The 20,287-nt window shown below is 35.1% G+C and overlaps 1 protein-coding gene across 1 annotated transcript in view; it reads right to left on the reverse strand.

Annotated features, from left to right (window-relative positions):
• Positions 1–412: 412 nt before the first annotated feature.
• Positions 413–20,287, reverse strand: part of LOC116340829 (protein O-mannosyl-transferase TMTC2) — a 133,575-nt gene continuing 113,700 nt past the window's right edge. Inside the window, exons 4-12 of the mRNA XM_031767528.1 lie at positions 9,070–9,622; positions 7,494–8,922; positions 5,666–5,780; positions 2,987–3,072; positions 2,658–2,902; positions 2,452–2,592; positions 2,269–2,353; positions 2,038–2,195; positions 413–1,936 (exon numbers count right to left, since the gene is read on the reverse strand). Coding sequence (XP_031623388.1) covers positions 1,760–1,936; positions 2,038–2,195; positions 2,269–2,353; positions 2,452–2,592; positions 2,658–2,902; positions 2,987–3,072; positions 5,666–5,780; positions 7,494–8,922; positions 9,070–9,622 — 2,989 coding nt within the window. The 3' untranslated portion in view covers positions 413–1,759. The remainder of the gene's footprint in view (positions 1,937–2,037; positions 2,196–2,268; positions 2,354–2,451; positions 2,593–2,657; positions 2,903–2,986; positions 3,073–5,665; positions 5,781–7,493; positions 8,923–9,069; positions 9,623–20,287) is intronic.

Consider the following 20,287-nt stretch of genomic DNA (forward strand, 5'->3'; position numbering starts at 1 on the left):
TTTCATTTTATTCAAATATAGTTGGTAATATTAATTTTTAATCTATATTTACAGGCAATCTTAAATATGTACACTTTTTCGACTGGATTAATATTTGTAGATGATTTTGACTAAACAATTTGTTTGGAATGATGGGATGAAATGATCAAAATGATTGTTGTTGATTTTCAAAATAAAACATGCAAATATCCATTTTAAATGACGGATATCTATTGATTATTTAGAACATTTTTAAATGAAATTGTTTACATCTATTACAAATACAATATAGCTCCAATCAAATATTCTTATTTTTCATCAAAAATGCTCTTCAACATCTCCAGCGTTGCATTGGATACAAAAATACACAAATTTACAATATTCTTTGTCGGCTTTTTGAGGCAAGCACCTAAATTTAATTCATTTCTCTCTCTTTTTTTTTTGGTTTTCAACAAAACAAATGTAATTCCACACCATTTTTTCAGCTAAAATGTTATGAGTTGGTTCCCACACCGATATATATATGTACACTTCCTGTAAAATACACGTGACAATATAAATCGAAAAGAAAATCACTGTCTGAAAAATCATGTCATCAATAGCTTGAAGCAGTTCGATTTAATAATAATTATTTGTTTTCTTATGAAACATGAGCATTTTTTGGCTCAATTCAATTTGCATTGGAAATAGCGGAAAATGGAACGACAGAAAGTCGTTAGTATTTATGAAACAGATATTATACGTTAATTAAATTGGTTCAAATTTCATTGGTATAAAGTCGTGCTCTTTTGGGGGAGTTTTCAATGAAAGTAAAATCAATCCGTAGTAAATAACTGTTTTTTTTCTCTTTCGATATATATTCTGTTCTCAATTTGCAGTATTATTCATACCATCACTATTATTTAGTACAATAATTTTTTATTTAGATTGTGTTGGTTTTTGTTGTATTTTATGTGAGTGGCTTATGAATTATCCAGCGCGTATATTTTCAATGCAACAGTGATTATTAAAAATTGTGATATATATATGTATATGGGATACGAATATGTTGGGCGATTCATTACTTGAATATTTTAATTTGCCCAGTCCGCCTCCCAGCCATTCCGTTATAAATCAGTACAATATTTCACAATCATATTATATTTACACTCATATAATAATAAATTGTTCATTTTAAATCTGCACATTTTCATTTTCGAATTCGAGTGTGTTTTTTTATCTACCTTTACCTCTCTGAGCGGTGCGTATGTTGCAATAAAAACACATTTATTTTTTGTTGGATGATGATTTTTCATGAGTTTTATGCGTGCGTATGTATATGAGTTACTTTTTTAATGTTTACTATTTACATTACATTTTTTTTATACATTAGTCATAAATTTTTGGAAATATTTTATTTTCAACAGAATGACACCCTCGAGAGGTATTGCAGATGCCAGTTTCTGTTATTATGGTTTTTTGCTCTATTTAACTTTTTTTTTGTTCGGAATGCATATTTGATGCGCATGTACGCTGCAGTTAAACAAATATAATTTATACTTTATTCATTCTGTATAGGTTTTATTCTCCTTCATTCGTCTTCTTTACAAAATCCTTTTTTTGTCGGATTACACCTAGAATTTACTTGGTTGGAAGAATGTGACATGTGATTTACATTTTTTTTGTGAGTGTGTATTTTTTCTTTTTTCTTTTTCGTTTTGCTGTATAAGAAATTAAACAAATGCGCTATATACATAAAATTTAAGTTAGTTTTGTGGAAGTGCAAAAAAAGAGCACAAATCTAAGCCATTTCTGAAATGCCAAGTTTCGCTAAATTGGCGATGGTAGTTGGATCATTTGGCTGAAGTTGTAGAGCTTCCTTGTAACTAATGGCTGCCTGAATCGGTTTACCTAATAGATGTAATATGGCACCAAGATTTGTGTGTGCTCGTGCATCATCTGGCCGTAATCGAACCGCCTGCGAAAAAAAAATCAACCATTCAGAATAAATTGCGTTCATTTAAGGAGGGCGAACAAAAAATCAGTTCATTTGATACAAAGTGTTTCTATTTTACGCACCGTTCGATACCATTTTTCAGCTTCATTTTTTCTATCTAACAATCGAAGTGCTGTAGCAGCTGCCACAGCTAATGAATAATCGTTTGGCGATAGTTCGGCTGCTTTGATACGTTGTTCACACGATTCTTCGTGTCGAGACATCGAATTCAGAAATTCAGCTGTGCAGAGAGAATGCCATAAACATTATGATTTTTCCATGAAAAACTATATCGCATAATGTAAAGTACTCACCATAATGATGACGAACACTTGAATCGTCCGGAGCCAATTTTAATGCTCGTTTGAACCACAGTTCAGCTTCAGACGTTCGACTACTCTGTTGTGCACATTAAAGGGAAATGAGAAGAAATATTAATCATCGTGTAATGGATTCAATCTCAGTGAATAATCTATTTATTTATTGCTTTTACTTACATTTCGAGCTAACATTGTTCCATAAGACACATGCGTTGCGACATGATCCGGTTGCACTTCTAATGCGGCCTGATGAAAACGTTCAGCCTCTGTCCATTGATTCATTCGGGCCAATGTATCGCCGAGTCTTTGGTAAATACTCTACATATGAAAAACATCATAATTAGTTTCATATGATTCGAGGGATGGTGTTCAGTTCGACTCACCTGTGGTGGGTAACTTCTCGGAAGACTGTGTAATGCTTCTCGATAAATAGATAGGGCACGCTGTAATTTTCCTTGTTCAGCATACAAACTACCTAACTGCACAAGCATCGACATTCTGGCACTATCGTGGGCACTTCGATCTCGCAAACCATGACCATCCAATTTTGAACCTTCACGAAGAATTTTAACCGCCTCATTGCAACGACCCAAAGCAATATATGATGTTCCCATATTCAAATAAGCCACTAATATTCATAAAATAAACAATTTTTTTATTTCAATCAGTAGTCCAAAAAAAGCGGTAATATAATTTGGGCAGGGACACTTACACGCCAGTGATGGCCGATAATGAATCGAATTTTGGAAGCATTCGATCGCGTCTTTATATTGTTGATGATTTTGATACAGAATACCCCTGAAAAGATTCGAAAGCATCGAGAAATTAATGCTTTGGTTTCAACTTCAAATTGAAACTTTCGATTAAGAAGTATTTGTTCAGTATCTAAAAATGTCGAAAAAATGATTTTGTCCCAAAAATGTCCCAATTGAATTGACTATAAATAACGTTGATTGTTTTGAAACTTTGAATGAGAGGTTAGTTTCCAATAGTTTATCATTCATTTCACACAATGAAAAACAGTGAAAAATTCGGCGTGCAATCTAAATGTTTATTCAAAGTAATGTGAACACGCGATTTCTTTTTCTTTGTTTCCACAAATGCAAGTCAATACCATACATCCGGCTCAGCATGAAAATTAATCAAATATTTGTTTCGATTCTGTGACTTGACTTCTATTCGAATGACTTTGGAAAAAAAATCGTAATTTGAAATAAATTCGTTCCGGTAGATCCGGCAAATGGATGTGCTCAAACCAAAAAGTTTAAAAACTGTCGTCAATTTTCAATTTGCAAATAAGTAAAATTCAATATGAAATCATAGGCATTCTTGCGCCGTATATTGCTTCATTTTTTTGAATGAGTCACACTTTTTCATTCCTCCTTGCACACCTCATCGAAGTTATTTATTAAAATTTATGCAAACGGATCGTTTAAATGACGAAAGGAAACAGGAGGCGATTATTACCGTGCGCATTCATTTCAGACATTTGATTTTCTTTGTTTGCGTTCACACTATACTGTGTCGGGCATATCAACGATGTGTTTCGCTTTATTTCGCTTTCCGTTTTGTTTAGTGCGATTGTTGGGATTTGGCTACTGCATAACAACATAAACTATGCATTGAAAGTGAGTGGGAAAATGCTCATTATTTTCGACCATCTACGAAAGCCTTAAATAAATAGTGTGCCGTCATTATGTCGACGATTCGAAAGAAAAAAAAATCTTGATAAAACGAATTTAATGAAGCCAATGGGGAATTATGATGAAACTTTTGTGTTCGCCTACGTTTTATGCTATTTGGGATGGTGCGTGTCACGTTTCTCTATGTGTTAGCCAACATGCTGAATATGTTACATTGAACTGTGTGGCGATGGTGGCGGTGGTGTTTCTGTTACACAAGATAAGACCATTCCATTAACAATCACCACGTATTTCGTTCAATTTAGTAACGCTTTTTTCTGTCACAATACGCCGGCAAATGAACACAAAAGCAAACACGAACAGAACGAATGAAGAAGAAGAAGAAGAAGAGAGAAAATATTGCTCCCCACTTGGGTCCAGTACAATCATGCATATTTAGTAGTTTGTCAGGCGATCAAATTAAAACAAATTGATTACATTTGTTGAACATACGACGGAATTGAAACCGTCTGCTACAATATCTGACACGTTCGATTCTCTTTCTCCCTTTATTCACATTCTTTTGATATTCTTTTTTTATCAATTTTCCAAGGCTTTGCATTGAATTTTTTGGTTACTAACGAATACGCCCTTTGCTAGTAGCAATTCATGTCGTGATTTGCTTTTACTCAAATTTATTATATCTAGAATTCATTAAAGGCTCTGTGAACATAAATCGGAGCATAGTGACTAAGAGAGAATGAGAATGATTTCGATGTTGAAAGCTGTAAACGTCAATTTTGATTATTCCAAAAGAAAAATTATGCAAAAATATTCCAATATTGAAAAGTCCGGAAAAATCCAATTCATTCGAAAGCATGAATAACATACAACAATAAAAAAAGAAATATATATATAACCGGAGATGATTGGAAAGGCACTTTAAAAATTCCGTTATGAATTGGCACACACAGAGAAAGAGCGAAATAAAAATGGAAGAAATGATGATTCGCGTTTACATAATGACATGAAAATCGATCGTACAATTTACATTTTTTAAGCTTTTTTGAGTGTGTCTGTTCAGCCAGTCGGAACAAAAACATCGACAAATTAAACACAAATTTATTCATTGAAAACCGTTTTGATCATCGATTTTTCACATGATTTACGAACATTATTAAAAAAAATTACAGACTCATTTCAGATGTTTTCGTCACATTTTCGAAGCGAAATATAATTCCAACGTCAAACAATCAAATGAACAACAAACAAAATTCTATGGATTTCATGTGTGAAAAGTCACAAGCGAAAACATATTGGTAAGCAAGTCAAGTTTTGCACAGCGCGACAAACTCGAGTCCACACCCATTCCAATGCGAAAATGTTCAAACAGAATGTGTGAAAACAATGTGATAGAAGCTAATTTAAACAAACATTTATTGTTTGTCTGCCACCTTCATATCGATGGTGAAATGGATTAAATTAGGTATTAACGCATAATAAAAGTTTATGTGATTTGAACAAATACATCGAATGATAAGATTAATATACGCAGACAGATAGAATACATGACCCACACACACACTATGCCATTCAAGCATTTTATCCGATTGTTGTGTCAGAACATATTTTATTTCCAGAGAATTGATTTTATGTGTATATGTACACACACGCACATTTTATCGAATCGTTTATGTCTGACGAGTCAAAATAAAAACCAAATCGAACGAAAGCGAGACAATCGATTTTCATTAATATCATATACTTACAAATTGTAATGAACATCCGCCATATTCGGTCGATATTTCAGCGCAAGTTGCAGCGATTCCTTTGCCTCTTCGTACCGTCCCTGTGAGCTGAGAACGCTGCCCAAGTTGCCTAAAGCTAAAAATATAAGCACATAAAGAAATTCAGTTAAGATGAAAAAAATCATAATTCTTCGACATCATCATCCATGAATTATAAAAGTTTAGTTTTAATTGGTGGATTTATTCCCAACTCTATGCAGCCACTTTGTGTTTGAAAGAGCGACATGCACTTTTTTGTTCTTTACGAACAAGCCATAATTAAGAAAAATCCTGAAGAGAGAGGTAGGAAAAAGGGGGAAAAGGAAAAGAGAGAGAAAAAGCCGCTGATTTACATTCATGCAAGGATGCAACAAAAAACATTCTTTAGCCTGGTTTTGAAATAAAAAAAAACTTCGCGAAAATAAACAACAATTTTAATGGCATATCAAATGCCAAGAGCAGAAGTTTTTTGTTGATGATATTTTTTTATGTGAAAAGTGTTACTTAAGCAAATGCCACTACAGTTTGCCACAAAGTATCTTCTTGAAATAAAAAAAGGATACTTATTTCGTAAGTAACTTGTCGGTCTGAAACCAATTCAAAGTAACCAAACTTTAAAGCCGTTCTATTAAATTTACATTCTTTTAGTTTAACAACATTGTCACAATGTGACGGTTGACGTTAACAAAAATCAAATTGAAAAAAAGCACATTCTTTTCACGTTCGTTTTTTTTAGCTTTAAAGCAGCTTGTAATAATCGCATTTTCAGTGATTGGTGAATATCAGATTGTTATTTTTTCATTCATTTAAATAGATATCCTGTTTTGTCGGGTATAATATAGCTTAAATCCATTTCCGAAAATTAACATTCCTCCCAAAAAAATGTTTTATAGACTTTGCAATCAAATACATTGCAAATTGGTGGTTTTTGCATATCATTCCTTTGCGCTTGATTGATGGCATCGGGGCCGGCGGCAATAATATTGTTTGTTGAATTGAATATAACTGAATGGATTAAAAACAATCAGCACCGGCTTAAAATAAAATCAGAATAAAAAAAGCGATATCGCTATCATTTTGCCACCAATTAAAACCACACATTTATATGAGAAACAGACAGATTTTTATTACAAAATCCATTTGTTCTGGGAGGAGTGGTGGTTGAGGTTTTTGTTTGTATATTTGCATGCTCAAATTAATATGTATTCATAAATAAATCATGGAAAATTGAAATCAAACACGTTTTTTCTCATCTTTCTGATCACTTTCCATTAATTAAAAGCAGATGAATTAATTAAATATGGTGAACATAATGATGCGATTAAGAAAAAAATCAGATATATTAATTGAACACCGCATTGACAAAGCAGCAACGAATGATAAACGAAGAGAGAGAGTAGGGGCTCTTTTTTCATTTAAAAAAAACAGTTGGGGGAAACGAAAGCGTATTTAAAATAAACACGGCTCATGTTATGCAAATCCGTATATTTTTCCTGATAATTCGCCAAAATCAAAGCAAATTACAATCGATTTATTCGTATGTTTGTGCCTCCCTATTTTTAAATATACATTATTTGATACTTGCATACATAACATGGTAAACAGAAAGCAAAAACAATGGGGTGAATAAAAACAACAATCCTATCAAATTCGCAAATAATTATGGAATCAATTGAAACCGCGTCCAATTAATTTTTACATAAATACACACAAAGAATGTGTCAGATTATTCAAGGATGATGAGCCGAATGAGTGTGAGTTTTGTGAAAATGTGTAGTTGAGAAAAGAGAATTAAAAAAAAACCATATACCTTTTGGTGGATTAACGTTGATTGCACTGCGATACAAGCTCTCATCGTCTCGCCAATCGACATTTCGGTTAATCGTTTTCATGCTATAGGCTATCACTGTTAAACCGATACAGAGGCAAACGGCAAACCGTTTTCGTTGGCTCCTTAATGAACCTCGATTTGTGTCCATCAGTTTGCTAACGCCTAAGCCGATTAACAAACAGAAACCCACACTGGGTAAATATAGAATTCGTTCGGCAACAACAAAACCAACGTAGAAGAATAAATTAGTGGCGGGTAAAAATGGTAGCGTTAACATTGCTATAGATAACATGATAACGGCCGATGTGGTCGTCGATGGATGTGATATATGCAGATGATTTGTAGTTGAATCGTTGAGGGTTGATGTTGGTGTTGTCGCCTTTGTCACCATCGTCGCCACCGATGTCGATGTCTTTGAATTTTGATAATTATTCGGTTGATTTGCCGCACTTTTTGCGCTCGAAACATTTTTAGTTGGGCTATTTTTACAAATTTTACTCGAACCAATGGTTGACATTGTTGACGACAATGTGCCATTTAAACAGCCGGATGAAGATGAGGTATTATAGATTGTGGCCGAATTCGTAACAAACGAATGATGCTGTTGTTGTTGCTGATGATGATTTTGTTGATGGCGTCGTTTGCGTGGCGGTGACGGTGAATGACGAAATTCAGGGCATTCACACCGTACCAGTGGTACATTATTATTATTAATCGCACGACAAGTGCTCGAATGGCGAACATTTGAACCATGCTTACATACTTCACACAAACATTCCGTTGTTTTAGCTAAATAACTGCTATTATTAATTGCATTATTACTGCTATTATTGTTACAACTTGTACTCAAACTAGAACTATGCAGCATATTATTCGAGTTTGTATTCACAAAACTATAACTGCTGCTGCTGCTGCTGCTGCTGCTGCTGCTACTACTGCTGCTGCCGCTGCTGCCACTGCTGCTGTTGCCATTATTATTGTTACAATTTGTCTGGGGTAATTGAAATGCTTTGCGTTTCTTTATGGTACGCGGTTTGCGATAGTGAACATTTGCCATTGCCTGCACCAATTGCATTCGTCGACGTAAATGATGCACATTAATTGCAACAGCAAAAACTAACGCACTATAAAATATCAGCGTGGCTAAATTACGAAAATCACATAAACTATTCAGTCTTGGTATCGCGTCCATGCCCCAATCGAAGCTCAATGTGGCTGGATACAGCAACAATTGAAAATTAAAAGCGGGCAAATATAGAAATGTTAAGAATCGTGTAAGCCGCGATGGTGATTTAGCGATTGGATTGTCAGCCGTTGAAAATTCGATCGCCGAACCCAGCAACGATAAACGGAAGTGAAGAATAACAGCTGTCGCCACGCAAATGATGGTGAGTGATCGCATTCGATGCTATAATATGAACGAAACAAAAACAAAAATCGAAAATGTAAATTTATGCTTTAAGTGTATTTATTTGAAACATAAAAATGTAAATGTAACAACATAATACGTGCATTATAAGGATAATATAACAACAGTAACTAGGTAATGCCTTACCTTATCTCGATAACCATTTGTTGCTCTGATAATGTCATAAACTCCACATAATACCAATGAGCTGATTGCCGTCTCTTTACAAAGAACGGCCGCTACCGAAAGTACAATCGTACCAATTAATGCTGACCAACATCTTTTATCGTTTTGTTCTCGCCACACAACGTGCTTGCAATAGGTTAAAAAGGCTAACAGATAAAAATTAGACGATGCCAAATCGGCCCGACCAACGATGCCGGCCACAGCTTCCGTATGAATCGGATGAGATGCAAACAATGCACCAGTCACAATCGTTCCCCATATCGATTGTAATACGTGACGAGCAACTTTCACCACAAGACCAGTTGCCAAACAATGCAACAGAACATTCACCAAATGATAACCAACGGGCTTGAAACCGTCAAACAAATGATTCAGCTTAAAACTCAGTACACACAATGGCCGATATGATCCATGTGTTCCGCTATCCGTTATGGGCGTTCCCCAAAAATCATTTTGCACAATGTGTTTTAATGGTGTGCTATATACTACATCTGGATTTCCTAATATAGCTCGCCTGTAAAGAGAAGAAAAAAGGATTTTTTTAATATTGTGAAAATTAGAGTAAACCTAAAAAAACAGACAATATTAGTTGTGCATTCAATGCTGACCACGATATTATATTCAGATACTTTTTTTGTTTCAAAATTCGATCAATGCGTTTATGAAACTTTTCAAACGGAGTACACGCACATTCTCATCATAACTCATCACATAACGATAAAGATAATTGAAGTAAAGTGGTACTGCATAAGCTAATAGCCATAAATTGATGAAGACTCAATAAATGTTATCGATTTATTGAAGGTTTTCAACACCGTTTGCTTTGCCAACTAACTGGCAAAACTCATATTTATAATGTACGATTTTACCGCTCTGTTCGTGATAAAATTTCATGATTTCATAACATCAACACATGTGGTTTTGGTGTTCGTTTTTTTTGCATCATCGTGGTTCACGATTAAAGGAACGAAAGTGGATACCACATAAATGTGTGGCTGTATGTGTTTTCCACGTAGACATTCGATTATTCCATAAACTCCATATGTATAAATATATGTTGTCATATATTTTCACGTTTTTCTTACAACAAAATAAATGCAGCAGCTATTTTGCTGCCTTCGTCTGAGAAACTTGTCTTTGCAATGAAAAACCCACATCCTACACACCCACACACAAATAAGCGCACTATTTTCTGTATTAACATACAGATGCGGCTCTATATTTTATCATTCGACTTAAAATCATTAGAGAACGATGCCAAGAGATTTATTGAACGTTGAATATTGTGGTTGAAGCTTAACAGATGCTTCGCGCTGTGCTACTGTATTTTTGTTCAAACTATGTTAAAGTTTCATTTTTCTCATGCAATGTGTGTGTTGGTTTTGTGTTTGCTGTTCACAAATATTCAGATTCAGTCAGAGATAAAGAGAGAGCGAGAGGTTTGGTTCGAAACACACAAATTTTCGCTTTGGTGTAGTAGCAGACAGCGTGTGTAATGTAACGCGCGTTCTCATTCACACATAAAATCCAATTCCGGGATTCAAGCAAAACCATAGTTTGCGCTTTGTGGTTTTTTAGCTACAATTAAAATTCTATGCGAGAGCATGGCCGTTGTTCGTTGCTTCGAAACGTGATGAATGGATGATCGTGGCATTTCCGTTCGTTTCGTTCATTTATATGGTTTGGTGTTGAATTTTCTCATGTTTTCTATTTTGACAAAGTGAGCAAATTACATATAAATATGATGGCAGCGCATTCGTTGATGTATGACAATCAATTAATTATCATTCGGCGGGAACGACCGTCTGCCATTCCATTCCGTTTCCGGAGTAAATTGAAAAGTGCCACAACTAACTACTATTAATTGGCATTTTGCTTAAAATGTAATGAAAAACTTGTATGATTTATCCACATGAATATATTGTTGTTACAATGGATGGCGCATTTCGTTTGCAAAACCATTTCATTGTGACACATTTTATGTGCGAAGGTTGAAGACTGACAAAGTCATTCTACAAAACCATAATTAATGACTAGGCGAAAAACAGATATAGTTTAATTATCATTAGAAATTCATTATTTTTGATGAATAGTTTTGCAAGGGTGTAGTGCCGAAAAATGTATACCCCAAAACCACCGACGCTTAATGTGTCACACATTCCTTTAAAAACGGAATTCAACATAAAAAAAAGAAGAGGAATGTGACCAAATAGGGACGTGATTTAATCGTAGAACGAAAGAAAAATTGCGTACACCAAGTCATGAGAATTTCCAAATGCTTGCTCATTTTTTTTGCTCCATGCTTCTTTATTCCGGTTCTTTTTATGCTATTTCTCTTTGCAACTTCATCAATCACTGTAATGTGTAAGTTCAACTTTTATATCTTTGACTTCGTCATTGAGTACATCGCTAATTTTCTTTTATCATTATTTAATGATGCATTCGAAATGGGCACCCCTCCTGTTTATTATGTGCAAGTGTGTTCGGTCCTCATTTCATTCATCTATTTAATAAACTCAAAATTACTGGGCTGTGAAGAAAAGTGCCATATTGAAAATATGTATGAATGAAAAGCGCGTGTGAGTGAGTAGTCTTGTAAGTGCTCGATGCGCGCTCTGACACGTGTGCCAAATGATGTTTATCATAATTAGAAAGGAAAATGCTCGAATATTTGAATTATAATGGCATCCACTTTTGTATGGCGATGCATTGTGTCTAAAATCATCTCAATTTTATTTATTTTGTTCCACAAAAAGATGTACACTTTGAAAAAAAAATAAATGCAGATTTAATGACTGTCAGTAAACAATAGGTGTACAAAATATACATTCGCACTGGTGTGTATGTTTGGCAGACTAGAACGCATTGCGCTTAACGACGGATGTGCCCGTCATGTGAGTGAATGTGTGCGGTGCGATGTGCGAGCGAATATCGAGCTTATGTAATCAAGCGCTTTAGCAATCTAAAATGATTTTCTAAAATGGTGTGCCAAGCGGAAATTGAATGGACCATAATTTTCAATTCGAATGACACATCAGACCGATGGAGGGAGTGAATGAGAGCAAGGCGAATATACAAAACTTGGCAACACTATCAATCAGTGCATCTGCATATGCTTGGCATGAATATGTAAGTATGTCAAATGACAACTAAATTACAGCAATGGAATTGAAAATTTACCGAGTAAATTACGCGCGCGTTTGCTAAACGAATACACAGGAAAGCAGAGACAAGTGTCTCTCGAATGAGAGCTTGTGTTTGAGTGTCTGGCATTATCCGAAATATGTTTTTCGTCCAAAATATGGAAGCGAGAGTGAGAAATACAGAAAAAATAGAGATAGCGTGTTGATATAGCGCATTTCCACATGCACACACACTCACATTTCAATTTCAATGCATGCATCTGATGGAATTAATAGCGAGGATCATTGTAACAGCGCTCGAAGAAGAGTAGGATGAACATATTCTGGCAACATTATTAAATGCATTGAATCCTTGAGTGTGTTTATACCGATTTGGCTGGGCATAAGGGAGAAAGAGCAAAATCTAAAGCAGATGACTTTCAGACATAAAGTTTACTATTAGGCAGTCTACGCTTCGAATCACTTTTACATGCATATTTCGATGCATGTTCTGTATTTTGCGTCAAATGAGGCAAAAAAAGACACATACAAGCAAACGTATCGAGAATTTTTAAATAACTGATGCTTGGTAAATCGATTTTTATTGCAAAACTCTCAACAATAGACGAAGAACGGAAAAAAGTGCGAGTATGCTGCATACAACAACAATGATTTTCGGTGCTGTGAATCTATTGTTGGAGGAATACAAAAGCATCGTACGCTTATTCGGTAATGCAATGGTGCAACTACTATTGAAACTACGCTTGAAAATCTAATGTATTGTGACAATATAAATGCGGCTTTCTGTAAGTTGACTCTACAGAATATTTTTCAAAGATTTGCATTGGAAATACGCAGCAAAAACTCACATACGGTATAACGGGTATATAAAGCCAAACAACAACAACAAAAAATGGTAGAAAAGTCGATTTGTAGTGTTTTTAAAAAAGAAAATAGTCGACTTTTTTGCGACAAAGATTTTGGATTTGTCTGCTACGACGGCGGTGACGATAATCAAATCATGAAAATGTGTTGATTCGCTTCGTGTTAGTGCAATGACTGTTTTTATTTTTCTTATCCATCAGTATGCTAGAAATTGGTCCATAGTGTAATTTAAAATTTCGACCATCGACAGATACGTCACAACGTTTCCTTTCGATATTTTCTGTATCGTACATTTTTTTGGATCATGTCTTTCTTTGCGTTTTCTTGTCGTTATTTTAAAGCCATAATAAAATGGTGGTTTTCATACGCTTTTTTCTTCTCACTATTTTAATACGGTTACGCTTGATGTTGTTTCATGTGACAAGAGCTCAGCGTACAAAATAGCCGATTTTTTCTACTCATTCGATGATTTATTTTCCATCACTTTCCACGGTCGCTCGTTTATGCTCCAGTGTCAGTTGAAATGGGTGTGTGTGATCGGATCTGTACTATCTCCGTTCCGTGCGATTCGCGTGAAACTTTGTAGTAATTGTAAATAGTCGTTGTCGTGTTGCTCTTTTCATCAGCACACACACACATACACATTTTCCATGTGCTCGCCGTTTCTTTATCTTATTTTGGTAAGTACATTATGGCTTCAAAATATATAAGTTGTGCATTATACATAATGGATTTTCATTGATGACGCTTTGTTCAAGGATTCATCGTGTCTTTTTTTCTTCTTTATTCCTTCTTCTTCTACCCTTCATTCATGTCGTCTCCTGCTCCGTTGCATACTATCTCATGCCTTAGATTACATTATTTTCAATTCGCTTTTGCCATCAATTCCACCACGCTGTACGGATATACTCAATATATTTTTCAGAGTCAATCCAAGCAACGGCAGCAGTTTGCAACGTGAAGCCAGCTAAAAATTCGATCAACAGTCACATTGGAAAGAAGATGAAACGAATGTTGAGCGGTAGCAGCAAAATCAATATGAAAATTGCGCCACGAAATGGATGGAAAATATACGCACAAAAGAAGCGCAACTGATGGAAATGTTAATGGAAAGGGCAGAAAATAATAAAGCGGAATTGCATCTTTGCTAACCTTAGCAACGGCAGCAGATCTGTCACTCTTTCTCTTTCCCTAACTCTCTCTCTCTCTCTCTCTCTCTCTCTCTCTCTCTCTCTCGAATAAGTATCGATTTAAATTTCAATTTGGTGAGCAAACGAGGGCTTGGATTGGTATGATAGAGAAGAAGAAAAGAAAAAGGAACCGCATGTTAAAGTTCATACAAGTTACAAGTCAAAATTGTAAATTATTTCACTTTTTGCAGTGGTGTTTTGTGTATTCGTGTCTTTTCATATCCTTTCAAATGGTTGATATTTCTGGCTGAAATTTGCTAGCCCATAGCCAATTTTCGAAGATAATTATGAATTAAGCGCAAAACGAAGCATTAAAACCAAAAAATGAATAAATTCGAAAAATGTCTTCAATACACATACAGTGAAACTGGTTGGCTCGTTAGAATAATTTATTCACTTTGCTGTAGAACACAATTATTTGCTTAATTTTCATACATATATAATGTGATGCGCAAGTATTGCTTGCCAAGTATACCTAAGTGGTATAGCGAGACGAATCATTTCGAATCTTTTGGAAAATGACAGATTTAATATCATTGGCAATTAACTTGAATCTTTATGAATCTTTTCAAATCTTCAAGAATCTTTACGAGCATTCGCAAATTGTGATCAGCCAAGTACCACTAATTCCGATAAAACACGAATCGTTCGCATTTTTTTACTGTCGCTCGAGGTCAATCAACCTATTGCAAACATGATAGCAATTAGGTGTTCTACGAAGTTTCTTCTTTTTAACTTGTTCATTTGCTGCAATAAATGAGACGGTACTTGTAATCCAGTTCCATTTCGAGAAAAACATAAACCAAAATCCACCCGCACGAGACTGATTATTATTATTTGACCATTTGAAATGAATGTTTTTCACCGTTTACACAATCCATATGGCGGCAAAATCGAAAAATGACGAACATAAAATACAGTATGGAACATGACATTGTGTCTGCGTCATTTATCGTTAACCGTTAAGCCATCAGTATCACTACTCTGTTGGAAATGCGTCTTCTCATCATCCAATACGCTCGTTAACTCTAATTCGTAATGGTTTTGCTGTGTCAGTGCAAGCTTGAATCAATTATTTTGCACTCACGTTATTTTCACAATTTGCGTGCTTCAAAACGGTGAGCGTGTGTGTATGTGTCTGCGTGATTGTAGTTTGTGACATCTGGTGTCCAGTGTCGATGACCCGGCTCGTCATCGTCAACTTCAGCACACAAAATAACAGTTACAGTCGAAACGACAACGAAAAATACACATAAAATAAAAACAATATTTTCCTTTCTTTATTTTGCACATTTCTACTTTTCTAACTTTTCTAATTTTATCTGCACTCACAACTGTGAGCAAAAACCAACAATCGCTCTCGCTCTCATTTTGACGTGATGCTTCCCATTTCAACTGTCACATGCATATTATTGCACAAAATTCATTATGTACTTCGAACATTTGGATTTGAAATTAAAACAAAAACACATTCAAGCTCAAATGTTCGACCGGATGAGCAAAGAATGAACTGTGTTCATAACGAAGCCACTGCGATGGCACATTAAATCGAATAGGTTTAGTGGGGTGGCCAAATCTCTCTCTCTCTCTTCCTGTCGGTGGATTTGGGATCATGTAAATGTTGTGCGTTTGAACGCACATGGATTTGTATATTCTGTGTGCTGAAATAATTTTGCAAGTGACAACGAACGAAACCCAGTTATTTCACATTTTACATGAAAATATGCATTCCAATTTTAATATATGAATTTTAATTTAAAATCTTTTATAGCTGCTATAACTGGGAGATAGCCGGCGTCCTTTTACCCTCGTTCATTAAACTTCATTTGCATGTTGGAAATATTATCATTAAATATTTTAGAGCGGTTGGATTTGACATCAATGAGAGACAGTGGGAGTGAAAGACCGTTTACTATATGTATATCCATTTCTGAATAAATGAATATGAACACAGTACAGGTTCTTTCTCTTTCTATTTATCTCAGCATTTCATCATTTTTCTCGATTCAACTCTTGAAATGTGTGCACATCAAACCAAACAAACTGATTTCCCATTCGAATGGCATTTTATATTTACATTTTATAACCCAACTGGCTATTTTGTAAAGCAAATATGCGAATGTATGCCGTTGTCACAGTCAACTGAAATAGTTTTCATAAATGGAAAAGTGCGGTTTAATCGGTTGTTTAAATTCCCATAAATTTTCTTCTTGCCGGAAAATGCAAGCAAGAATCGAAAAATAGATACAGCTATAAAATGAAGACTCCAAAGACAAAAGTCATAACATAAAACAATTTTCATCGAAAACACCATCGCATAAATATGACCACCAACATCAACAAGTCGGTAAGCAGCTTACTTACACGATATATCATATGTCAATTTGCCAAGGATTTCGATATTTCAGTTTATCTCTTCTTTTCGCCCCTCATTCGGCATTCTTTTTTTAATTATTACATTCTTTATGGCAATATGAGGGATTCTGAGGACCATGCCAGTCGTTAAAGTTTAATCAATTGCTTGTGTTGTTCGAATGGGGAACAACTTGAACGACAACCATTTATTGTATAAAAAAAGGAATGACTATACATCCCAACCCCTTCGGAACAAAAGCATCAAAAAAATTATAATAGTAAGAGATTCAGAATTTCCATGGGAAACTTCTGTGGATGAACGTAATGCAGCAGTCAGTCAACAGTCAGTAGCAATCGCAATAAGCGGTTCTGTAAAAGTTGGTAATATTTTTTTCTGATTTGTTTGACTATAAGCTGATCTGAGACAAAAATGCCATTGGCCAATCGTGAAATGATGAGTCGAACAAGCTACAGTATTCAAAAAAAATGCACTTCTTTTCTATTATTTTGTAATGTTCATGTTTTTATTCGTAAAAATATGTGGTTGCAGACGGAATTTGTAATTAGAGTGTCCGACCGGACTATATTGCTAATTTTTTTCCCCGAACATTCAAAAAATAGAAGGGATCAATATAACAAAAGGAAGAGATAGCAAAATGCGACGACGACGACGTCGTTTGTTGATTGTAAGCAAATTTAGCAATTCATTGTCGGCATATTGGTAGATGAGTGAATGGAATGTTGTGTTTTCGATGGTTGAAGAATTTTGGCGAACATTCTACTCCAACCAGAAGGTTTTTATATGTGTTCATGTACATTCAATCATCACATTCATACATTTGTTCATTCACAATGCCTATCGATTTAAATTTGCAAAACCAACATACCACATCTTATTATTATCTAGACTATTGTCGATGATCAACATGATTCCATATCGAATTCTCGATATTTTCATTCTCTAGAAACCGCACCTTGTTTACAGTGCTCGTCGCTTTCGATCCTCATAAAATTTGGCATTCGAAGAGTGACTAAAGAAAAAGAGTGTGAGGCCAAACGAAGGAAAAAAGAAGCGACGATGTCTGCGTCTCCGAAATGCTTGTTTAATGCATACACACACAAAAGCGAAATTGATATTGATGGTTATGCAAAGGAAATCCCATCAACTGGAAATGTACGTATGAAGAGTGAGTAATAGCGAGAGAGAGAGAGAGAGGAGAGCGCAATACGAATGCTGAAAACCAAAAAGGGTCGATTATTGAATTTAAATCATAATCTATTTGTGTTGAAAATAAGGCAAAATGCTAAAATGGAAACACAAACGCAACGGTAAAGGCGATAGCAAACGTTCGTATCACATTCAGAAGATGACGAGAAGTGTAGTGAAAAAGAAAACATCTAGAACGAAATGAGTGACCGATTTCACTTTGAAAATGACGACAGATAGAAAGAGAGGGTTTGTGTATTCAAGATGAGAGTTGGCAAAAAAATAGAGAGCTGCACGTGCTCAACAAAGCATGTCGTTGAATATCAATCATCCGAACCACATTTTTATAATTTAATTTTGAAATAGCAAAATCGCACGAGAATACTGAGTACACGACCCACACATACACATAAAGGCAGATAAAGCACATGGGACCAAACATTGATGATGAGTGATGTTCAGTGTGTCGCGCATTTGTAACAAGACACAAACTACTTCTGTCCGCTAGATACAATTCAAATCGAAAAACTTGCTTTCGTTTCGCTTGTAAAGTGGGCGTCGCACTACTTTTTTGTCATACTGTGTTTCACTTTACTGTCGATGTCACCCGTCTGTCTCCTTTTTGCGTTATTTAATACGTCGAATATTTCAATTGTTCTATGCGTCAATCATTATGATATCCACTCGAAACACGTATATACGTTTCAGTTTTAATGAATGAACAGAAATAAATGCGTAAAATCATACATTTGCTGCAAAAAAGCCGTTGTGCAAACCAATTTATACAATAATGTAGAGTAAAAATGATGGAAAAAATATACCAAGAATTGACGCACATACCTCATTTTATGTCGCATAAAGAGCATTGCTATTAACGCACAAACTCGTCAAAATGGTACAAATGATGCTAATAAATTGCGACCCCTAACGAGATATTGATATGGTTGCGAAACTGGGGTGCATTTCTTCGAAGACATGAATGCCGAAGAAAAATACTGGTTTACTGTGCGTTTACTTCTCTCCCTACATCCATTAGATTAATATTCGCAATTTCAGCGTTCAATTTGATGCAACAGTAGCTTTGCTACGTTTATGGCCTTTGCGTTTATTTTCTTTATTTTTATAGTATTTTTTGTTGATTTTTAGGGCACAGAAAAACAATCTCAACATGATACAAGACAACTTCAAAATAGAAATAAAATGCATTAAATTATTGCGATTTTTTTCTCTTTTTCACTCGCACCCGCTCTCCCGTGCGCCTTTCTGATTATATATTTGTATCGAAGTCAGACATAACATTCGTTCTCCTCGCATTTGGTTGTACTTATCTCACAGAAAAGTGTACATAATTTACTTATCGTTTCGAATGCATTCACTCTCACATTTTGCACACATTAAACCAAATCGCACATTATTTACTTGAATTTGGATGCATTCGAACGAGAGACAAACAGAGACAGAACGAAAAAAAATGAAAGGAAAAAACTTGTACATGTATTTATAAATTGTAATCAAGAATATTGCTTTCTCAACAGCATAACAAATCTATTTGATATCCCATTAACATAATAATGTCGACTGTATTGAACGAGAATGAGGACGACGTCGTCGTCGTTGTTCAGTGAAGACGACGACAACGATATGAAATGACGCCAACAGCATATCGACTTTAACATTCAACAGACTTTTCAATGCATATAAGTTCAAGTTTGTGTCCATTCAAATGCAAAACAGCAAATCGAGAATGATTGCAAATGATGCAAAGAGAGAAATACTGCGATTCACTGAATTTTGAAAAGAAATATACATGTATTGATTGTACAGTTGCATTCGCGGGCCAACATAGTTCTTGTGCGAGCAACAAAAAGTTTGCCAAAGAAGACATTGCATACATTTTCATGACGTTGTCGCCGTTGTCGTCGTCTTTTTTCATCTATTTCCCACACTCACACTATTTAATGTTCACATTTCATTCATTGTATATGACTGCGTATCGCATGTTGAATTGGTGTCGGGTATTGGTGTACGTCGAATTGCAATTCGGCAATTTCATTCAAAACGAAAGTTTCGAACGACAATCAAAATGAAACTTTACTTCCAAATCAAGATTTCGATTAGCTTTAATAAAAATGTGAAATATCGACAGCAACGGCGACGACGACGAATCATTTACATTCACAAGAATCATGTCATGCAATTCCGTCCGGATGATGGGATGTTGAACGTGCATTTTACACTTCGCTTCATTTAAATAATATGCACAAATTTGCACATTGTTTTTCCGTTTTACAAAAACACCAGCACGGAATACATATGTATGTGTGTGTGAAGTGAAAACAAAACGATGACCCCCGGAATGTCTATAAAGCGATTTTAATTAAAATTTATGATTCTCATGCATAATTCAGTGGTGATTTCAT

Source organism: Contarinia nasturtii, unplaced genomic scaffold (assembly GCF_009176525.2).
Source record: "Contarinia nasturtii isolate CC-2019 unplaced genomic scaffold, AAFC_CNas_1.1 Cnas_scaffold_695, whole genome shotgun sequence".
NCBI classification, from domain to species: domain Eukaryota; kingdom Metazoa; phylum Arthropoda; class Insecta; order Diptera; family Cecidomyiidae; genus Contarinia; species Contarinia nasturtii.